This window comes from Ranitomeya imitator, chromosome 9 (assembly GCF_032444005.1).
Source record: "Ranitomeya imitator isolate aRanImi1 chromosome 9, aRanImi1.pri, whole genome shotgun sequence".
NCBI lineage: Eukaryota > Metazoa > Chordata > Amphibia > Anura > Dendrobatidae > Ranitomeya > Ranitomeya imitator.
In genome coordinates, this window is record NC_091290.1 from 19,590,381 (window position 1) to 19,614,171 (window position 23,791).

The 23,791-nt window shown below is 43.8% G+C and overlaps 1 protein-coding gene across 3 annotated transcripts in view; it reads right to left on the reverse strand.

Moving 5' to 3' along the window:
* Positions 1–243: 243 nt before the first annotated feature.
* TTC17 (tetratricopeptide repeat domain 17) overlaps positions 244–23,791 on the reverse strand; it is a 67,151-nt gene continuing 43,603 nt past the window's right edge. The window contains exons 17-26 of one of the 3 annotated variants that reach the window (XM_069739726.1): positions 14,408–14,527; positions 13,665–13,909; positions 13,387–13,549; positions 5,769–5,889; positions 5,425–5,584; positions 5,239–5,322; positions 4,410–4,529; positions 3,899–4,042; positions 3,236–3,404; positions 618–751 (exon numbers count right to left, since the gene is read on the reverse strand). In XM_069739726.1, the coding sequence (XP_069595827.1) occupies positions 3,273–3,404; positions 3,899–4,042; positions 4,410–4,529; positions 5,239–5,322; positions 5,425–5,584; positions 5,769–5,889; positions 13,387–13,549; positions 13,665–13,909; positions 14,408–14,527 (1,289 nt within the window). In that variant the 3' untranslated portion in view covers positions 618–751; positions 3,236–3,272. Of the gene's footprint in view, positions 3,405–3,898; positions 4,043–4,409; positions 4,530–5,238; positions 5,323–5,424; positions 5,585–5,768; positions 5,890–13,386; positions 13,550–13,664; positions 13,910–14,407; positions 14,528–23,791 lie in introns of all 3 variants that reach the window. The other 2 variants (XM_069739725.1, XM_069739727.1) reach the window with 2 other exon arrangements.

Sequence of the window (23,791 nt, forward strand, 5' to 3'; positions counted from 1 at the left end):
TGTAATGTATGTACACAGTGAGTGCACCAGCAGAATAGTGAGTGCAGCTCTGGAGTATAATACAGGATGTAACTCAGGATCAGTAATGTAATGTAATGTATGTACACAGTGAGTGCAGCTCCGGAGTGTAAAACAATATGTAATGCTCAAACCTGGCAAATCAATCGATGGACCCAATAGGGGGAAATGCTGTCCAACATACACACACATCATTGCAGGCAATAAAACAATGAAAGCCTCAGGCATTATTTATTAGAGGAATTTTATTGGAATACGTATGTGCCCTGTACAAGAATCACTGCCGAGAGGCCAAGAACCCGGTGTAATCCGCACAAGATATGGCAGAACGAGTGCTCCTCCTGTATGATCACAATGGCGGCTCAGGTGGCAGGAGGGCGCCAGACACTTGATTGGAAGATGTAATTTATCTCGAAACAATTCTGAATAGGTGAATATATAATTAACTAAAATAATGGAAATGCCTCGTATCGAGCACAATTAGGGAATGGATTATCTTTATCCGTGGACTGGTAAAACTTTTGACGCGTCCTATAAAGTTCAGGCCGGATGACTGCAGATGTAGGGGAGGGTGGGATCAGTAATGGGGGTCTGATTACTAGAACTAAAGAACATCATCATCGATTCCATAGATTTGCGCAGGGCCATAATTCCCATGTCACCTCCATTTAAGGTGTAAACCAGTGTACAGACCAGTAACCCGAACTCCAGATAAACTGGCAAAAGTTGTGAACTGGGGGGGGGGGAAAAAAGCTTTATAGTATATCTGAAATTACGTATTTTTGAAGATTTTTCATTTATCGTTTGAAAGTTTCTTTTCTATTCTGTTCAGTGACAAATGAAAAATAAATGCAGAAGATTGTCAATTCTGCTGGTGCTGTGGTCGTACCGCTGGTCCACATGGAGTGCTCTGTCAATCCACCAGCAAAGGAAGTGCAGGAGAACAGGGGCTGATCAGATCCAGCGATCCTCCCTGCTGATCAGATCCAGTGATCCACCCTGCTCCAGAGAGGCGCGAATAAGCTATAGGGAATAGACCTAAAAGTGGTGCTCCGAGGTAATTTCTCCGTTTCCTCTTGGACTGGAAACTTTACCCATTGTTCAATTACTTCCAAGCTAGGCCAAGCTCCACCCACTTAGTGCAGCCCCTCCCACTTGACACTCAGCTACTCCTGAAAAGCCAGGATGGGAATAAGTGCAGTTTTCTCTATCAGGTGCCTACAAGACTGGTTCATTGCAGAGTGCGCAGAAGCCATTACAGACTGGGTTGTTTTTTTTTTGGCCCTATATATTTTTTTGACTTGATCATTTGACCCCCATTCTATTTACAAACCCAATGGAGGATTCATCTTGTCCATACATCGCAAAACAGATCCTCTGGATTTCAATGGAAGCTGAAAATCTTCATCAGTGAAATAAAAGATACTTTCTGGCAAGTTTCTCTGCGGAGGATTCACTAAGGTCCCAATCAAGCAAGTTTTAGTGGAAGTTTTTGGAAACTTTTTTTTATTTGATGGTTTATCAATGTTTTTTTTTTTTTTGCATACCGTTCGATATGGATATTGTTTTCCCTTTTTCTGATTTTATTTTTCGGGGGGAGGAGAGGGTTGGGAATATGAAAAAACAAGTTGTAATTTTTAAGTTAAAAAAATAATAATTAAAAAAAAAGCATTAAAAGACCCTTGTTCTGGCTCTCACAGATTTGCATTGCGCTCTTATGATGCAGCTTCTGGAAAGTCAAAAGCTGTGCCCACAGGATGGCGTAAGGGGACCAGAGCAGCACCGAAAAATCTGTGAAGACGCCGGAGGGTGGATACATGTCCGGGGGCTTAGATTTAAAGCCTCACTCCAGCGGTAAAAAAACAAACGCTAGAATGGTGCTTTAAGAGAGGGTGTTTATTTTAAAAATGTTCAGAGCAAACTAAAAAAAACACAAAAGGACAGACACCCCTATGTATATGTCAGTCCTGAAATGCTTCTGAAAAGCTGCAGGCACAAACATCCTTGTAGAAATCTGCCAAAGAGAAATGGGGCCAGTTGTACCCCGATTTTCTCCATGTTTTTACCCGACATATAGGAGATGGACAGGACTTAGGGTGAGATTTCTACAATCTCCCATCTTCAGATAAACCATCCTTAGGCTGTATGCACACGTTGCAGTTTTTTCGCGGTTTTCCCCCGATAAAAACGCAATAAAACCGCATAAAAATCGCATACAATAAGCATCCCATCATTTAGAATGAATTCTGCATGTTTTGTGCACATGATGCGTTTTTTTCCGCAGTAAAAACCGCAGCATGTTCATTAATTTTCCGTTTTTTTTGCGGATTTCCCACTCCAAAATGCATTGGGAAGTGTCCGGAAAAAACGCGGCAAAACCGCATGCAGTTTTCTTGCGGATTTCTTGCAGAAAATGTCCGGAATTCTCAGGAATTTTCTGCGAGAAATCCTGAACCTGTGCACATAGCCTTAAACTTATCTTTCAAAACAAATTAATCTTGTAGTTCATGCTCATAAACCGGATCATGGATTCTGAGCATGAACTACAAGATTAACGTTATGGTAAATCTTTTAACATTCTTCACCTTAAGAAAAAAAAAAAAAAAAAAAATGAAAAATTGACATATAAAACAAAGTATAAAAAAAATGTGTCCCCCCCCCCCTCCGTTTTTGTTGCCACAGTTCTGCACAGAGATTCATAAGGTGATATGAGATTTTTATGTTTTTTTTTTTTTTAATCATTAAAGCAAATCCCTGCTGATATGTAAAAATGTACTTAAGATGGCGAAAGGCGTGTGACACTTGTCCGTTGAATAACTTATCACCCACCCGCCCTACCGGATATGGCCCCTGGAGCTTATGGAGACAAATTAAAGTGTGGCTCTAATTTTTGCCCTTGATATGGTTTAAACAGATATATACAGTTTCCTGCAAGGTTTAACTTTACTACAAATTATTACTTTGTAGTGATGCAATTTAGGGCAAAGGATAATAAAAAAAAAAAATCCAATTAAAATGTCTTCCCAATGTCAGGAGCCCATACATAGGATACAAGTGCCAGTATATGATCATGTGGATAAACCCCTTTGCCCCCTCCCCTTATATTATCCCAGAGGAGAACCCTCTCCGATTATTTTGTTTTCTAACAAGTAAACCCCTATCCATCGGCCCGAAGTGTAACGCAGAACTTATCATTTATCATTAACTTATCATTTACCATTTAGAAAAAAAATGGGATTATAGGTGGAGAAGGGTTATGGGCTACGTCTTCCTTTCTTCATTAGTAGGTGACACTGAATGGCGCGGATTCGGTCCTTGGCGGGGGCGAATTCTGGTTGGAGTTCCAATGTGGACTCGTACCACCTCATCGCCTTCTCAAACTCCTCCTATAGACACAGAGTGACACAAGGTTATAGACAGACAAGTAGATTATTCTGCTGAAGTGATTTACAGTTCTACCCGACCTTGGCGCAAACAAACTGTGCTTTACTCATCCACTCCAGGTCCGGGCGCTGATTGTTCATTGCTGCTTCGGCACCATTTGTGTCACGTGGACTGCACTGCAGCCAATCAGAAGCCCACTAATTGGCGGCGGCGTCCCCGGCAGAGGCGGCGCCGGCCCGACAGAAGAAAATAGACACCAGGAGCAGCAGTGGAGACATCGTGTTGGACCCGGGGAGGGTGAGTAAGGAACGGTTTTGCTTGTTATAAGAAAACAAACCACACCCAAGAAACACAGGTTTTCCAAAACCAGAAAACCCCTTTAACCCATGCAGGAAACATGGGGTGAAACACAAAATATTCTGCTCCAATATTTGACCTGAAAGGTTAAAGTAAAACGTAAAAACAAAAACTTTTCCGCTATTCAGTCTGGACTCACCATGGCTACGTAGACATTCGCCAGTGTGAAATGATTCACCACAAAGTGAGGCGCGATCTCCACCGCCATGGTGGCCACGATGATGGCGTCGTTCCATAACTTGGCATTGTGGAAGATGTTTGCTAAACTGATGAGTGGGACATCCTGGGAGACATAAAAAACAGAGGGACATATTCTCAGGTTGTTTATATATTTCCCTCAGTGATGAGATCCATTATTAGACCTCGGCTGCCCCCCAGCCTATAGCAACGGCTTCGGCAGACATGCTAGTGTGTATGGGGGGCACCGGCCAACTGATTCTAGGGGGACAGATGTCGATCGGGCAGGTCTGACATTGGACTGCTGATTGTTTTGTTCTACTGGAGATAAATCACTGACAGAGCACAAGATTGTTCAGGAGAAGAGAGGTAAGAGTTACAGGTAGATGTGCAAGAAACTAAAAGTGAGAGATGCCATGTGGAGATACCAGGGAATGCACAGACAAACCAAAATCCAAGCAGCCGGGACAGACCTTCATGTGATGCGGAGCGTAGTGCAGGGCCTGACGTAAGCAGTCTATGGCTTTCTTCCCTTGACCCTTAACTCTCCAATACAAAGCCGCCATGCTGGATAAAACCCACGAGGTCTGATTCTAGAGCAGCAGAGAAACACAGAAAGGAGAAATCACGGTCACATTAGAATGCAGATTGTCAGATGAGGGACTCTCGTTCTACATCCGTGACTTTCCTCTCACTCCTCAAAGACGTAATGGTCGAGAATATGGACTGTGAGCCCCGATGGGGACAGCGATGTCTGCAAAGTGCTGTGGGATAGGGTGGCGCTATGTGAGCAGGTAAAATAACGAAGCAATATAATATATATCGACTCCTAAGGCTGCAGCCCATCAGGGGTTGTTGATCGGCTGCAGCGGTCACATGACAATGAATCCTTATGTATGCTGGTATATTATTGCCTGTGCCGGTTATACAACTTGTAGGGATTAACAGACTGTGAATTTGTATCAGATTTCCATAATGATGCCCCCATTATGGAGTCACCAGGAAAGGAGATCAGGGTTACGAGGCCCCTCTCTGTTACACAGTGCCCCCGATCGGATTTGATTGTGGGACCAAGTTAAAGGGGTTGTCCAGTGAAAACAAGTGATCATCTATCCATTGATTGTTGGGGGTCCGAACACTGGGATGCGCACAGATCGGACTTTTAACTCCCCGTTAGAATGGGGCTGTGTGTTACAGCCGTCTTTCCAGGGGCGCAGAGACAATCCCCACTCAATGTCCGCCGACTTTCTGAGGCCAAGAAAGGGTTAAACGATCATCTCTAATTCGCCCTCTCAGACTCACCTTTTCCAGCACTTTCATTATTCTGGTGCCCACCTGCTCCAGAGACTGTGGTGGGTACTTGTCCTTACCAAGGTTCTGTAAAACCTAAAAAAAAATAAATAAAAAATAAATAAAATACAAGCAAATTATTACCGCCCCCCACCGGCAAGACCCTCCTAAAACTGTGGAGCGGGCACGACCCCTTACCTCCTTCAGCTGGCTCTCTCCGGTGTAGTGTATGGCCGCTCTGTTCACCACCCCGTACAGGTGGTCCAGCGTGTGCATGCTGGCGGGCAGGTTGGCATTGCAGAGGGGCTCCACGCCAGGTTCCTGCAGATTGGTGGCAAAATCCACGTGTTCTGTAATACTACAAGAGCAGATGGACATTGAGAAGGGGGAAACTCTGGACAGAGAAATAATAAAAATACTGAAAAATTCATTTTCTCCAAAATCTGGTAATCTGGCAAAGAACTGTAAAATAATGTGGAAAACCAAAAACCGGAGACCGATCACAGAACCGACCACAGAAGCAGATAAGCCTTGGTACTTACTCGATATTTTTAGCGGAAACAGCCAACCAGGTACTGGCCACGGTGGATAGTTCCACGCGGCGTAGTTTTAGGCACTCGTCAGGACTCGGCCACCCGAGGCTACGGTAATCCGGTCTCCGGCCTAAAAAGAGTCAAATTGTATAGAGCTGATTTCCAGACAGACTGACACATTGGAGCAAAGCAGCAGAGACACTTGTGCGGTCTTTGACAGCAAGCAGATGTTAATCAAATGATCAGTATAAATGGTTTTTTTCCACCATATAAATGGTTAAAACTGCAAAGTGTAAAAACGAGAAAATATCAAGGTTCATTGGTGTCTGCAGAAATGGAGGGATCTTTTATGCAGTCAAAACAGAGGTTGGGATCCTTCACGTATTTATTCCAACACGACGCGTTTCCTCCTAATAAAACTTGCCAAGTAAATGGATTTTTTTTTTAAACAGTATGGTAGAGGTTCTGTGTCTGCCCGATATAAAGTTTCCTCATCCGTCCCTAACCCCGGAATGTATTATATGACGTACAGGATGCAACATTTTTGAGGATGGAATAGCGGTGATCTATGTGGCGCAGGGGACCGTTTGGCCACGGATGGCACAAAGTGGCAATTCCCATTACTTTGGTCCCATAGGGAGAGATACCCAACACTAGTCAAGATCTTTAAGCCATCGGATAAGTGTAAATCCCTCCAGGAAATAACAGGGTATACGAATCATATTACAGAAGCTGAGGTGCATATGGTGATGTTCTGCAGCAGCTGAGGTGTGAAAAAAAAAAAAAACATTTAAAAAAAAATGCCAAAAATTGAAAATTATTACATACGACCTGTCGCTTTTTTTTTTTTTTGCAAATGTTTTCATATATTCTGCGCATGAAAAAAAATAAGAATGTTGGAAAAGTTTGGACATTTGATACAAGAACTAAACTTTTTTTCCACTTTTATTTGCAGAAAGGGTATGTGCACACGTTGCAGATTTCCTGCAGATCTGCAGCTTTTTTTTCCGCGCAGTAACGCTGCAGATCCGCAAAGTGATTTACAGTATAATTTAAATCAATGGCAAAAAAAAAAAAAATGCTGTGCTAAAGGTGCAGAAAAATGCAGCAGATTCAAAAAAGGACCATGCCAATTCTTTGTGCAGATCTGCTGCGTTTCTGCACCCATTCCGTAATAGAAATTTGCAGGGGTGAAAAAAGGAAGAAATCCGCACAAAAATCTGCACATACCAAAAAAAGGTGCAGATTCTGACCTGTGTTTTCTGCCAAGAAATTCAGAATCTGCACAGAACATTCCACAGTCAAATCTGCAACGTGTGCATATAGCCAAAGGGAAATAATTTTTTTTTTCTGAAAGTTCCTTAAAAAATAGGAATTTTTGTGTACTCACCGTAAAATCCATTTCTTCAATCCATTCATTGGGGGACCCAGACCGTGGGTGTATGCTGCTGCCACTAGGAGGCTGACACTAAGGCTGTGTGCACACGTTGCAGATTTTTCGCGTTTTTTCGCTATAAAAATGCGAAAAAACGCATACATTATGCATCCCATCATATAGAATGCATTCCACAATTTTTGTGCACATGATGCGTTTTTTTTTCCGCGAAAAAAAAAACGCATCGCGGTAAAAAACTGAGCATGTTCATTAATTTTGCGGATTTTTCATTATATTATTGCATTGGGAACCTCCGGAAAAATCCTCAAAAAAACCCACCAAAAACGCGGTAAAAACGCATGCTGGATTTCTTGCAGAAAATGTCCGGTTTTGCTCAGGAAATTTCTGAATGTGTGCACATAGAGATACAAAAAAGTTAGCTCCTCCCCTGCCATATACACCCTCCTGCTGGCTCTCAGCTTGGCTCGGAAAAAAGGATTTTACGGTGAGTACACAAAAATCCCTATTTCTCTTTCGCCTCATTGGGGGACACAGACCGTGGGAGGTCCCAAAGCAGTCCCTGGGTGGGGACAACATCAGATCAGGCCCTGTGTAACCACTACTTACAAGTGCACCACCACGACCTGCGAGTCCGCCTGCCCAGACTCACATCTGTGGAAGTCTGGGAATTATAGTGCTTCAAGAATGCATGCGGACTGGACAAATTCGCAAGCTTGCAGCCGTGCTGGCCAGACGTCTGGTGCCTAGAGCCCTCAGACAGGGAGAAAGGCTAACATGTAGCATGGAAGGACTCCTGGATGGTGAAACGAATCCACCAGGCTAACATGGCTGATGAAACAGATAAACCCTTCCTGTGACTGTCAGGAAGCCTTCGTCTTACCATCGGGAAGCCCGAATAAAGTATCCAACCTTCGGAAGGACGCCGTCCTCGATACGTACCTACTCGGAGCACTCACTTCGTCCAGATTTTGGGAGAACCCATTCAGTTTTGTGGACTGGAGCCGAAAGAGAGAGAGAGAAGGACGCTGCCCCTGTAAAGGCCCTGTCACACATAGCGATGCTAAAGCGATCCCGACAACGATACGACCTGTCAGGGATCGTTGCTGCGTCGCTATGTGATCGCTGGTAAGATGTCACACAGTGCGATCTCCCCAACGACGCAGCAGCGATGCGGCGACCTGTACAACGATGCTATTTCATGATGATTCAATGGGACCTCCTGTCAACGAGGTCGTTGGTAAGGTGTCAAACACAGCGATGTGTGCTACCCAGCGGGACCTCAACGATCAAAAAACGGTCCAGGTCATTCCGACACGACCAGCGATCTCACAGCAGGGGCCTGGTCGCTGCTACGTGTCACACATAGCGAGATCGCTACTGAGGTCGCTGTTGCGTCACAAAACTTGTGACTCAGCAGCGATCTCGCTATGTGTGACGGGGGCTTAACAGTGGGAATACAATACCACCTTGGTAACAAGGGAAGGGGATGGCCTGAGGACAACCTTGCCTTGATGGTAATAAGGAAAAAAGTCTGAAAGAAACAGCGGCAAGCTCTGAAGACTCATCAGGATGACAAGAACGCAGAGAAAAAAGGGAGCGAACTTCCCTGATAGTAAAGTCTGTCCGGATCAAAAAAGGAGTCTACTGTAAGACCCCCAGGATCATTAAGGTCCCAAAGATCTAACGGTATGTGATAGGGAAGAACCACAGGTGAAGACTCCCCACAAGGAAGTCCATATTTGCAGTTTTGTTGCAATAAGACAAAAAAAAAAACACTAGTACCACAAGCGAGAAATCCTGACATGGTCAGTGCGGATCTCCCAGGATCACTGGGGCCCTTTCTGCTTCCAAAAAGATCTCGGAAGTAGTGGAAGAGGGTTTGTGGAAATTGGTACCATTGAAGAACAGAGCATGCACTGCGATGCTCTTGGATCTTGAGGCCGAACCATGAACTCAAGTACATTGGCGTTCAGTTTGGACACCATCCGACCTACATCTGGAGTGCTCCAGTGAAGCGCTTGACTGTGGGTACCTGCTAGATGATTGACGTATTGCACAGCCATGGCATTATCCAATTGAATTAGGATGTGGTGACCTGCCAGAAGGCAGTGGACCTGCTGTAGGATTAGCTGTACCGTTTGGATCCCCAGAGCAATGATCGGGAGAAGAAGACTGGCTTTGGTATTCACTAATAACCATTGGACCAGGAGAAGGCCCTGGATGAGGAAGGAGCTCAGAGACTACCCTTTGAAACCCTGATTGACTTGATGAAAACGAGCGGAGCGAAGGAAACGGCTTCCATTGTTGTCACCTTTTTTTCCTCAGAACCCTCTTAGCGAATAGAATGAACTGAGGTGATGAGTGATTAATTGCGCGAGCTCCCTGTTGAAGGGTCACGACCTTGACTCGAGAGAGAATTACCATCCTTCTTGTGCAGGATCATCCTCAAAAAGGATCTGCTGGGCTGGAAATGAGGAAAACTTGTCTAAATTTAGCTGCCAGCCCAGGTGAGAGGGTATCGCAAGTGATATAGACTACTCAGCGTAGTCCTGGAAGAGCGGCTAGAAAGTCGACCAAATAGGGCAGGACAACCACGCTACTAGGGTACCAGAGGAACCTGACAACCGCCATGACCCTTGCGAACACTCTGGGTGCGGTAGCCAGGCCGAAGGGCATGGTCGTGACTTTAAAATGCTGTTTGCGAATGGAAAGGCGAAGGGATTTTTGTAGAGGGGGAAAAATAGGAATGTGAGGGTAAGAAACCTGAATGTCGATGGATGCCAGAAACTCCACCTTTTTCTGTTGAAGTAATGGCTGAGCGCAGGAACTCCATCCGAAAAAGGAGGACCTTGCCAAAGGTTGTTAGAAGTTTATAGGTCCGGGATTGGTCTTACTTTTCCTTCCCCCTTTTTTGGAACCAAGAGCCCTTAGATCTAGACTGTCCTGGACAACCCTTCCACTGCTGGTTGGGTCTGTAGAAAAAATACGATCCCTTGTTAGTCTCCCGCTCAGAAGATTTGATTAGCCAGCTGTACTGTCTTCGGGGAAAGGTTACTTGTGTGAATCGAAGTAGTTAAGGTCTCCGACCAGGAGACAATTGCTCAAGCAACCCATGTAGCGGCTAAGGAAGGGTAGAGCGCTGAACCCGAAGCCACTAGACGGAATTAACCAGATTTGCTATCCGACAGTCTGTGGTATTTTTAATTGATGATACATCGAGCAGGGATACTGGTAGGTATACCACAAGAAATTCTACCCGGTTATTCTGCCAAGTGGCAGAATGCAGGGCTGCATCCAGCAGGTCAGGAAAAAGCAGTCTCTTGCCATCGTCGCTCTCTTTTGACGGTGCAGAGTAGAAAATTAGGAACCCTCAATCCACCATCCTCTTAACAGGGAAGTGGAGAGGAATCGTCCGCCTTCTTGCATCATCCGCTAAATAGTGGTGATGCAAAGGGGGGTGCTCGGACGCCAAAAAGGGTGCCCTTGTACATCCCCAGAGTTGAGGTCCCCGGATAGACAGGGCAGGTTGTCTAGCATTAGGCCTGGATACAGAAGAGGATACATGGAGGCGACACTCCATGTGCTCGTCTGTTGATGGTGTGGGGAGATCGGTGCCCTTTAAGGGTCCAGTCGCCCTTAAAAGTCAGACCAGGTATGACATCCCACATAGAGGCTTCTGTCCAGTGAATCGCTCGTCAATTTGGTTGATATAAATAGGTGAGTCCATCCTTTTCTGAAGCTCTGGCAATCCAAGGCAATATCCCATCCATATTCAGAGCCTTGTTCTCAGCAAATCATTGGGGAGAGAGATCAGGAAATGAAACTTCTGTTTTCTAAACGCCTGTATGTTTCTAGACTACTTGCGGCCCCTGCTAGCCGACGGCTCCCATGTACATCGGTCCTGCGAGCACTCAGAGCCACAGAGGGTTCACGGAGGGATAGAATCTCTTGGTCAGAGAAACCATGGATTACGGTGAGTGACAAAGTCCTCTGAGGGGGACTAGGTACTCTGGGATAAACTGGGATCAGCGGCGGAGGGCTTCTGAGCTCATTTAGGGTGACCGGTTTCGGATTGATCATGTGCCCTTAAGACCAGTGAATACTGGTCATGCGCCTTTAAGACCAGTGAATACTGGTCATGCGCCTTTAGGACTAGGGAATACTGGTCGTGCGCCTTTAGGACTAGGGAATACTGGTCGTGCTCCATTAAGACCAGGGAATACTGGTCTTGTGCCTTTAAGAGCAGGGCATAATGGTCATGTGCCTAAGACCAGGACATACTGGTCTTGTGCCTTTAAGACCAGGGCATACTGGTCTTGTGCCTTTACGACCAGGGAATACTGGTCAGATACTTCCTTACCCGGGTACTGACGTAGAGTCGTTGTGCCCTTTTAATGAAAAAACCGTCACCCCTGTGTGAGCCGGCCGGGTGGACCAAGATGGCCACTGGGAGTTGCAGAAGTGGTAAAATCTCGCAGAGAGCGAGAAGCGCCAATTCGGGGCGCGGAGCCACAGACACGATGTGGGCGCAGCCTCGAGACTTCCATGAATAGGCCCAAGCGAGGGCCTAAATTGCTGCAGCCGGCGAGGGCGATACCAGCGGTAGAAGTGAGGCGAGAAAACTGAGTGTTCCCGTGGCAGGCGAGAAGCGCCAGAAAAGCAGGCGGAGCCGCCTCAGCGCGCCATAGTGCGGGCGCGGCTACTGGGAGAGATTGGTGCCCTTGAAGGGACCCGTCACCTCTAAGAACCAGCCCAGACCTGGCATCCCACGTCGCAGGAGAGGATACAGAGAGGCGACACTCTCCGTGCTCGCCTGTTGTTGGTTTGGGGAGATCGGAACCTTGAAAGGATCCGTCGACCCGTTCGTGTGCGGCCTACACATTGGCCGAAGACGGGGGCTAAATTTTTGCAGCCGGCCGGGGTGTTACCTCAGGGAGGTGGGCCACAGGGAAGCTGAGGCTGCCAGTCAGCATGTGAATATCCCACTGCAGAGGCCACTGCTGACTGGATCCGCTCACCATGGGTGCGCGTCGCGGCATGGAGCCACCACGATGACTGGGTTTCAGCACCGAGGAAAGCGCACGCACTCTACTGCTCTGCTGCAGGTGCAGGAATAGAGGGATAAACCTCAATCCACCATCCCTTTGTTAGGGAGGTGGAGAGGAACCGTCCGCCTCCTTGTGCCATGCGCTTTCACAGTGGTGGCACAGTGGAGGCTGCTCGGACGCCATAGAGAGGGGCCTCTGTACATCCACGGAGTTCAGTCCCCGGATGGACAGGGCCAGTTGTCCAGCATTAGGCCTGGCTCCAGGAGAGGATACATGGAGGCCACACTCCATGTGCTCATCCGTACAGGTTGCGGAGGGGGGGGGGGGGGGGAGGGGAATCGGTGACCTTGAAGGGACCAGTCACCCCTAAAAATCAGCCCAGGCAGTGGCATCCCACGTCACAGGAGATGATACGGAGAGGCGACACTCCATGCTCGCCTGTTTATGGTTCGGGGAGATCGGAACCTTGAAAGGATCCGTCGCCCCATTCGTCCATGGAAAAAATAAAATCTAAAATCAAAAATATAAAAGGTAAAAATAAAATAATAAAAAGAGTTTTGGGTCTGAATAGCAGACCCTGAGTGCCTCCTATGGACACGAAGCAAGAACTGGTTTTCTGGGAGCCAGCAGGAAGGTGTATACTGCAGGGGAGGAGCGGACTTTCGTTGTATCACTTAGTGGTAGCAGCATAACACCCATGGTCTGTGTCCCCCAAGGGGGCGAGGGGAAAATTGAACCTTTGATTACATGATTTCTGGTGCGATACTTCTGTATTGGAGAGTATTGTCATTTATCGATTCCCTATTAATTCTACAAGGTCGGCAATTATTGCCACAACATGATCACACCATGGGGGATAAACAGTGGAATGACGGTGAGGCCTACAGAGCTGCTCACTTTTGATGTGGGCATCTAAGGGGTTAAACCTCTGAACCTCTTTTCGCGTGCACCACTTACGGCACTTATATTTGGGGGTGGCCGCTATATGACGTGGGCTCAGTGCCACCATCAAGTCAGGAGTCGGGTTATAGGGCTGCAATGGTCCGGGCAACGGGAACTAAAGTTCTTCTAATAACAGATGATTGCATGAAACAATAATTTAATACTTAAAATGAAATCAACAAACTGAAAGCCCCCCGGCTCGGATCTCCTAGAGACAGGCGGCCCGGAGGAGCACGGTTACCTGGAGGACCAGGAGACGGTATTTTTGGCCCGCTGATTTCAAGTGCAGCTTGAAAGTCATCATTATTTCCATCAATGACGTCTTCTGCGACGGCCTCCGAGAGGTCTGCAGCATTAGAGCCATCTGCCTTTGGCTTCTTTACGCGCTTCACCTGGAAGGTAATCTTAAAAGGATGATAAAAAAAACACAAACTCAATACAGCGGAGCCAAGAAAAACAAAGTCAGAACTACACAGAAAAACGCCATTGCCATCCACCAAGTTATCATCCTAAACGTACCCATTCCGCCTCCTCGTCATCGTCACAATCACCAAAGCAGGACCCCGACTGACCATCCTGTGCCCCTTTCTTCAGCACCCTAATTCCCTGCAGGTCCATACGGCGACCTTTCAGCTCCAGAGCACCCTCAAAAGCTTCAAGAGGCCACGAATTCTCAAACTCGTCCACAAGAGCAAGCATCTCCTCAGATATAGGAGCCTCCGGTGTCGCATCCTCTGTATTGTTGGCTTCAGCCATAATAACGTCTGAAAAAACAAACAATAGATTGTAAAGTCCTCAGCAAGTTCACCTCCTGCAGCTTATGCACTGATGCTGTATTATACCCCAGAGCTGCACTCACTATTCTGCTGGTGCAGTCACTATGTACATACATTACATTACTGATCCTGAGTTACATCCTGTATTATACTCCAGAGCTGCACTCACTATTCTGCTGATGCAATCACTGTGTACATACATTACTGATCCTGAGTTACATCATGTATTATACTCCAGAGCTGCACTCACTATTCTGCTGGTGCAGTCACTGTGTACATCCATTACAGTACTGATCCTGAGTTACATCCTGTATTATACTCCAGAGCTGCACTCACTATTCTGCTGGTGCAGTCACTGACAGGCTTTTGATTCAACATTGGTGTATTAATAAGACGCCTTATCAGTATTTTTAGGCGTGTTACAACTTCTTAGTGACCATTCATGTATGTACACACCTATAGCGCCCTCCCCAGGTCGTCCCTTACTTTCTAGATGCAATGTGGAGCTGGTGGTCCTTTCCTCCACTGGAGATCTGCTGTCCTCATGTGAGTAACTCTGGAAGTATTTCTGTGCGTTCTGCCCCTTTTCCTGATTATGACAATGCCCTGAAAATACAAAACGCAAGACATCTGTATTTGCTGCACGTTCAGTACGCGGAAGGAGCGAGTTCGGATTACCATCCCTCAAGCAAGGCCTAGAAACTTGCTGGCGAGGCGTAAGTGGATTGTGATGGCGCCCAATATGTGGAGACTACACCTCCCAATAGGTTTAATTTTAACAGCAGCGACAATTTGCTTTTTGCAGTGTAATCTGTCCCCATCATCCGTCACAGGACTTGCACGATAGCACAGGACGGACGTCTGTGACCGAGGAGAGGCGCCGGACTATTTAGTAACAAGCACCAAAAGAAAGCAGAAAGTTCGTCAGTAGACGGCAAGGTGCTCACAGGTCGTACAGTGACGAAGAGCGCTACGTCTGCTACCAGTCACTCAAATGACTCTTAAAAGCCATGACAAGTGGCAGAAAGCCAAGAGCCAATTATGTGTCCTTACATGACTCAGTGCAGGATGCTGCCATATACCGGCCGCCGTCATCATCCAGCAGCTGCAGCAGCACAGTATTACCTGCCTGACGCTGCAGTCTACATTACTCCCCTTATGGGGAAAAGTCACCTCCCAAATATAAAGTCCAGCTACAATGTAACATCAAAAGTCACCGACGATGAGAAACTAGTGATCACCAGCCACAAATATCACATTATACCGCCACACCCTGCTAACTCCGCACACAAGACAGAAAAAAGTAACACTCACTGCATGATACAGGTGCGGTAAATATGGCAAAGTGACTAGTAAATCATCAGAGAAGGAAGGAAAAACAGATTCACAGTCTGGACAATATACAGAGTGCAGCTCTGAAGTACAACATAGGACGGAATTCACGATCAATACAGGATCAGTAATGTATGTACACAGTGACTGCACCAGCAGAATAGTGAGTGCAGCTCTGGGGTATAATACAGGATGTAACTCAGGATCAGTAATGTAATGTATGTACACAGTGACTGCACCAGCAGAATAGTGAGTGCAGCTCTGGGGTATAATACAGGATGTAACTCAGGATCAGTAATGTAATGTATGTACACAGTGACTGCACCAGCAGAATAGTGAGTGCAGCTCTGGAGGATAATACAGGATGTAACTCTGGATCAGTAATGTAATGTATGTACACAGTGACTGCACCAGCAGAATAGTGAGTGCAGCTCTGGAGTATAATACAGGATGTAACTCAGGATCAGTAATGTAATGTATGTACACAGTGACTGCACCAGCAGAATAGTGAGTGCAGCTCTGGAGGATAATACAGGATGTAACTCAGGATCAGTAATGTAATGTATGTACACAGTGACTACACCAGCAGAAAAGTGAGTGCAGCTCTGGGGTATAATACAGGATGTAACTCAGGATCAGTAATGTAATGTATGCACACAGTGAGTGCACCAGCAGAATAGTGAGTGCAGCTCTGGGGTATAATACAGGATGTAACTCAGGATCAGTAATGTAATGTATGTACACAGTGACTGCACCAGCAGAATAGTGAGTGCAGCGCTGGGGTATAATACAGGATGTAACTCAGGATCAGTAATGTAATATATGTACACAGTGACTGCACCAGCAGAATAGTGAGTGCAGCTCTGGCGTATAATACAGGATGTAACTCAGGATCAGTAATGTATGTACACAGTGACTGCACCAGCAGAATAGTGAGTGCAGCTCTGGAGTATAATACAGGATGTAACTCAGGATCATTAATGTAATGAATGTACACAGTGACTGCACCAGCAGAATAGTGAGTGCAGCTCTAGAGAATAAAACAATCTGCAACAAAGTAAACCATTATAAGCCTTTAATTTGCCCATTTCCAACAAATTTTACATCAGGCTTGGAAATAGGAAGGCACCAACCTACAGACTGCCTATTGCGGGTCTTATGTATTACATAGCACTTGTTCACACTGCTTTATATACACGTGGACGGTCTCCTGACGCACGCACATAACGTACGGACTGATGCAAGATGCCGTCTACCATCCAAGTGCACAATCTAACCACAGATTCTCATTGATGTGCCACTTGTGCATCACCACAGCTATAAGAACATCAAAAATGGATTATTAATGTGAGAACAATTTGCAGGATATTTTTTATTTAAATAAAGAATTTTTTAAAGAAAGTTTTTTTTTACTTATCTGTATTTTCTAAACAACATCCAATCAGTAGTGATACATCTGCAAAACTTATGTTTTTTGCATGTTTCTAAATATACTTTAGCGATGAACGATGTTTTTCGAAGTCTCTGATGAGCATAAAACATCATGGACAAAAAAAAAAAAAAAGGAGGCTTCAAGTCTAATTCCATTAATTTCTGCGCAGACAGATATTCGTCACTAACCGGTCGAGGACGACGCTCCCCTATTAACGACGATCTGTTTTACACTTCTATGAAACAACCGGCAGAAGATGTGTAATTCATGAGAGCCGTGACGCGCCGGTCCTGCTCCTGCCTTGAAAGCTAAAATTAGCCCTGGAGTTCACATCAAGGAGCGATAATTTTTTTTTTTTAGTTCACTGAAGCAGTTTAATGACAATTTACGTCTCTGCTCTTCATCAGACGAGACATCACGATGACAACTACGCTGACGTCACAAGCCCCTGCTGCCGATCGCTCGGCCAATCCCACGAAGAGCATTACCGAAAACATTTCCATGAAACAGTCGCAATCATATTAACGGCAAGCAAGAATTTTTAAAATTACTTACGGTACTTCATTTCTCTAAACGGAGGAAAAAGATCCTACGTATTACAGTGACTGATGCCTTCTACTGTTCTGATAACTACTATAATACTGCCCCCTATGTGCAAGAAAATAACTATAATACTGCCCCTATGTACAAGAATATAGCTACTATAATACTGTCCCTATGTACAAGAATATAACTACTATAATACTGCATCCTATGTACAAGAATATAACTACTATAATACTGCTCCTATGTACAAGAATATAACTACTATAATACTGCCCCTATGTACAAGAATATAACTACTATAATACTGTCCCTATGTACAAGAATATAACTACTATAATACTGCATCCTATGTACAAGAATATCACTACTATAATACTGCTCCTATGTACAAGAATATAACTACTATACTACTGCTCCTATGTACAAGAATATAACTACTATAATACTGCTCCTATGTATAAGAATATAACTACTATAATACTGCTCCTATGTACAAGAATATAGCTACTATAATACTGCCCCTATGTACAAGAATATAACTACTAGAATACTGCCCCTATGTACAAGAATATAACTACTATAATACTGCTCCTATATACAAGAATATAACTACTATAATACTGCCCCTATATACAAGAATATAACTACTATAATACTGCCCCTATGTACAAGAATATAACTACTATAATACTGCTCCTATGTACAAGAATATAACTACTATAATACTGCTCTTATGTACAAGAATATAACTACTATAATACTGCTCTTATGTACAAGAATATAACTACTATAATACTGCCCCTATGTACAAGAATATAACTACTATAATACTGCCCCTATGTACAAGAATATAGCTACTATAATACTGCTACTATGTACAAGAATATAACTACTATAATACTGCCCCTATGTGCAAGAATATAACTACTATAATACTGCCCCTATGTACAAGAATATACAGTAACTACTATAATACTGCCCCTATGTACAAGAATATAACTACTATAATACTGCTCCTATGTACAAGAATATACAGTAACTACTATAATACTGCCCCTATGTACAAGAATATAATTACTATAATACTGTTCCTATGTACAAGAATATAACTATTATAATACTGCTCCTATATACAAGAATATAACTACTATAATACTGCTTCTATGTACAAGAATATAACTACTATAATACTGCTCCTATGTACAAGAATATAACTACTATAATACTGTCCCTATGTACAAGAATATAACTACTAAAATATTGCCCCTATGTACAAGAATATAACTACTACTAGATGGTGGCCCGATTCTAACGCATCGGGTATTCTAGAATATGCATGTCCACGTAGTATATTGCCCAGTCACGTAGTATATTGCCCAGTCACGTAGTATATTGCCCAGTCACGTAGGACACAGGTTAAAAAAAATAAAAAATAAACATATACTCACCTTGGCGAGAGCTAAGTGGGAGAGGGACGTAGGACCGATGGAAAATGAAACCTGGGAATCGGTGATGGAGTGGGTTCCGCGACTATCCTTGAGTGAACCATATAACCTCTCGCAGCTATATATTCTGCATAGAGTATATAAATCTCCGGAAGTGCTATACAGAGCGGGATTGCGTGCCAATTCTGAGTGTCCGAGGTGTGCGAGTGAGAATGCTGGAATATATCACATGATGTGGACGTGTCCTAGGCTGGCTGCTTTTTGGGTGGTGGTTTTGAGCCGGGTTGAAGTAGCGTATAAGTGCAGAGTTGTTAGAGACCCGATGGTATGCGTGCTGGGATATGTGGAAGAAATTGGAGTTGATAATACTTGGAAGGTTGCAATCGCTAGGCTACTCTACATGGCAAGGAAAGTGATAGCACGAAATTGGATTAATGTGGAACCACCTACGAGAAGGGAATTTCTCCAATATGTTCAAAATGGTTTAAAATTGGAAAAGGGGGTGTACAAAAAAAGGGGGAAAATAGATATGTATAATAAGATGTGGTCTCCTTGGCTTGAATTGGAATGAGGAGTATAGTCGTCGAGTTTCTTAAGATCTGGATTAGGATAAACTACACGAGGCAGATAATGCCTCAGTGGGGTATAGATTGGGAATGAGCTGTCTTAAGGGGGTGGGGGGTAGTTGGGGTAATGTTGGGGTGTATTGAAATAAGAAAACGTGCATGTGATATAATGTAATGTAAATGACATCCGGATGTTCTTTATTTTGTTAATAAAAATTTATTTAAATAAAAAAAATAAAAAATAAACATATACTCACCTTCCGCAGGCGCGTTGTCGCCTGTGGGGTGCAGGCGGCATCTTCCGGTCCCAGGGTGTGTTGACGTCGCGGTCACGTGACGTCACGGCAGGTCCTTGTCGTGCAGGCGCACAGGACTTGTGATGATGTCGCGGTCACATGACCGTGACGTCATGGCAGATCCTTCTGCCAGACCATCCGTGCGACCGGAACGTGCCGGTTGCATCGCGAGGAGCGGGAAAGGCGGCGTAGGCGAGTATATAATCATTTTTTATTTTTTTAATTATTTTTAACATTCTATGTTTTTATTATTGGCGCTGCATAGGCTGCGTCAATAGTAAAAAACTTGGTCACACAGGGTTAACAGCAGCGGTATTGGACTGCATTACACCGCGGCATAACGCGGTCCGTTACCGCTGCCATTAACACTGTGTGAGGGCAGACTGGAGGGGTGTATGCGGGCGCCGGGCAGTGAGTGCGGAGTGTAAGGAGCGGCCATTTTCTTCCGGACTGTGCGCGTCGCTGATTGGTCGCGGCAGCCATGACAGGCAGCTGTCGAGACCAATCAGCGAACAAATAACCGTTACAGAAGGACAGAGACAGACGGAAGTGACCCTTAGACAATTATATAGTAGATAATACTGCCCTATGTACAGGAATATAACTACTATAATACTGCCCCTATGTACAGGAATATAACTACTATAATACTGCCCCTATGTACAAGAATATAACTACTATAATACTGCCCCTATGTACAAGAATATAACTACTATAATACTGCCCCTATGTACAAGAATATAACTACTATAATACTGCTCATATGTACAAGAATATTACTACTATAATACTGCCCCCTATGTACAAGAATATAACTACTATAATACTGCTCATATGTACAAGAATATTACTACTATAATACTGCCCCCTATGTACAAGAATATAACTACTATAATACTGCTCCTATGTACAAGAATATAACTACTATAATACTGTCCCTATGTACAAGAATATAACTACTATAATACTGCTCCTGTGTACAAGAATATAACTACTATAATACTGCCCCTATGTACAAGAATATAACTACTATAATACTGCCCCTATGTACAAGAATATACAGTAACTACTATAATACTGCCCCTATGTACAAGAATATAACTACTATAATACTGCTCCTATGTACAAGAATATAACTATTATAATACTGCCCCTATGTACAAGAATATTACTATAATACTGCTCCTGTGTACAAGAATATAACTACTATAATACTGCCCCTATGTACAAGAATATAACTACTATAATACTGCCCCTATGTACAAGAATATACAGTAACTACTATAATACTGCCCCTATGTACAAGAATATAACTACTATAATACTGCTCCTATGTACAAGAATATAACTACTATAATACTGCCCATATGTACAAGAATATTACTATAATACTGCTTCTATGTACAAGAATATAACTACTATAATACTGCTCCTATGTACAAGAATATAACTACTATAATACTGCTCCTATATACAAGAATATAACTACTATAATACTGCCCCTATGTACAAGAATATAACTACTATAATACTGCTCCTATATACAAGAATATAACTACTATAATACTGCCCATATGTACAAGAATATTACTATTATAGTGTCCCTATGTACAAGAATATAACTACTAAAATATTGCCCCTATGTACAAGAATATAACTACTACTAGATGGTGGCCCGATTCTAACGCATCGGGTATTCTAGAATATGCATGTCCACGTAGTATATTGCCCAGTCACGTAGTATATTGCCCAGTCACGTAGTATATTGCCCAGTCACGTAGTATATTGCCCAGTCACGTAGGACACAGGTTAAAAAAAATAAAAAATAAACATACACTCACCTTCCGCAGGCGCGTTGTCGCCTGTGGGGTGCAGGCGGCATCTTCCGGTCCCAGGGTGTGTTGACGTCGCGGTCACGTGACATCACGGCAGGTCCTTGTCGTGCAGGCGCACAGGACTTGTGATGATGTCGCGGTCACATGACCGTGACGTCATGGCAGATCCTTCTGCCAGACCATCCGTGCGACCGGAACGTGCCGGTTGCATCGCGAGGAGCGGGAAAGACGGCGTAGGTGAGTATATAATCATTTTTTTATTTTTTTAATTATTTTTAACATTCGATGTTTTTACTATTGGCGCTGCATAGGCTGCGTCAATAGTAAAAAACTTGGTCACACAGGGTTAACAGCAGCGGTATTGGACTGCATTACACCGCGGCATAACGCGGTCCGTTACCGCTGCCATTAACCCTGTGTGAGGGCAGACTGGAGGGGTGTATGCGGGCGCCGGGCAGTCAGTGCGGAGTGTAAGGAGCGGCCATTTTCTTCCGGACTGTGCGCGTCGCTGATTGGTCGCGGCAGCCATGACAGGCAGCTGTCGAGACCAATCAGCGAACAAATAACCGTTACAGAAGGACAGACAGACAGACGGAAGTGACCCTTAGACAATTATATAGTAGATAATACTGCCCTATGTACAGGAATATAACTACTATAATACTGCCCCTATATACAGGAATATAACTACTATAATACTGCCCCTATGTACAAGAATATAACTACTATAATACTGCCCCTATGTACAAGAATATAACTACTATAATACTGCCCCTATGTACAAGAATATAACTACTATAATACTGCCCCTATGTACAAGAATATAACTACTATAATACTGCCCCTATGTACAAGAATATAACTACTATAATACTGCCTCTATGTACAAGAATATAACTACTATAATACTGCCTCCTATGTACAAGAATATAACTACTATAATACTGCTCCTATGTACAAGAATATAACTACTATAATACTGCCCCTATGTACAAGAATATAACTACTATAATACTGCCCCTATGTACAAGAATATAACTACTATAATACTGCCCCTATGTACAAGAATATAACTACTATAATACTGCCCCTATGTACAAGAATATAACTACTATAATACTGCTCCCTATGTACAAGAATATAACTACTATAATACTGCCCCTATGTACAAGAATATAACTACTATAATACTGCCCCTATGTACAAGAATATAACTACTATAATACTGCCCCTATGTACAAGAATATAACTACTATAATACTGCCCCTATGTACAAGAATATAACTACTATAATACTGCTCCTATGTACACTAATATAACTACTATAGTACTGCCCCTATGTACAAGAATATAACTACTATAATACTGCTCCTATGTACACTAATATAACTACTATAGTACTGCCTCTATGTACAAGAATATAACTACTATAATACTGCCCCTATGTATAAGACTATAACTGCTATAATACTGCCCCTAAGTACAAGAATATAACTGCTATAATGCTTCCCCTATGCACAAGAATATAACTACTATAATACTGCCTCCTATGTACAAGAATATAACTACTATAATACTGCCCCTATGTATAAGAATATAACTACTATAATACTGCCCCTATGTACAAGAATATAACTACTATAATACTGCCCCTATGTATAAGAATATAACTACTATAATACTGCCTCCTATGTACAAGAATATAACTACTATAATACTGCCTCCTATGTACAAGAATATAACTACTATAATACTGCCCCTATATACAAGAATATAACTACTATAATACTGCCCCTATATACAAGAATATAACTACTATAATACTGCCCCTATATACAAGAATATAACTACTATAATACTGCCCCTATATACAAGAATATAACTACTATAATACTGCTCCTATGTACAAGAATATAACTACTATAATACTGCCCCCTATGTACAAGAATATAACTACTATAATACTGCTCCCTGTGAACCTTATCTGTTAATACGTTATTGCGTTTTCCCCGCCATCCCCTGCTGCAGTGGTAATGATAAAGGGGGTAGTAGCAGTGTACTGTATGTCCTTAGGTGCCCGCCGGGGTTCGTCCTTTCATGTACGGCTATGTGATGACCGAGTAGCTATCAGACTATGCATTTCCGTCACACCGAGGTGGGGTCGGGTGCTGGGGGGCGAGTGTACACGACTCACATCTTGCAGCATAAAGGGAGGGGAACTAAAAATAGTCTGCTGAATAATTAATGGGGCTGTGCTCCTTGTGTAGATGGCTGTGACTCCCCTGTGCCGCTCCTTTCATAGCCCCTTCTACCACTGGCTCCATGTGTGACGTGAGAGCAGAAGTGACTTCCCTCCGCTCGCCGGGCCCAAACACTGAGCTAAATTTAACTCTGCAGCCCCGCGTGCGGATAAGAGAC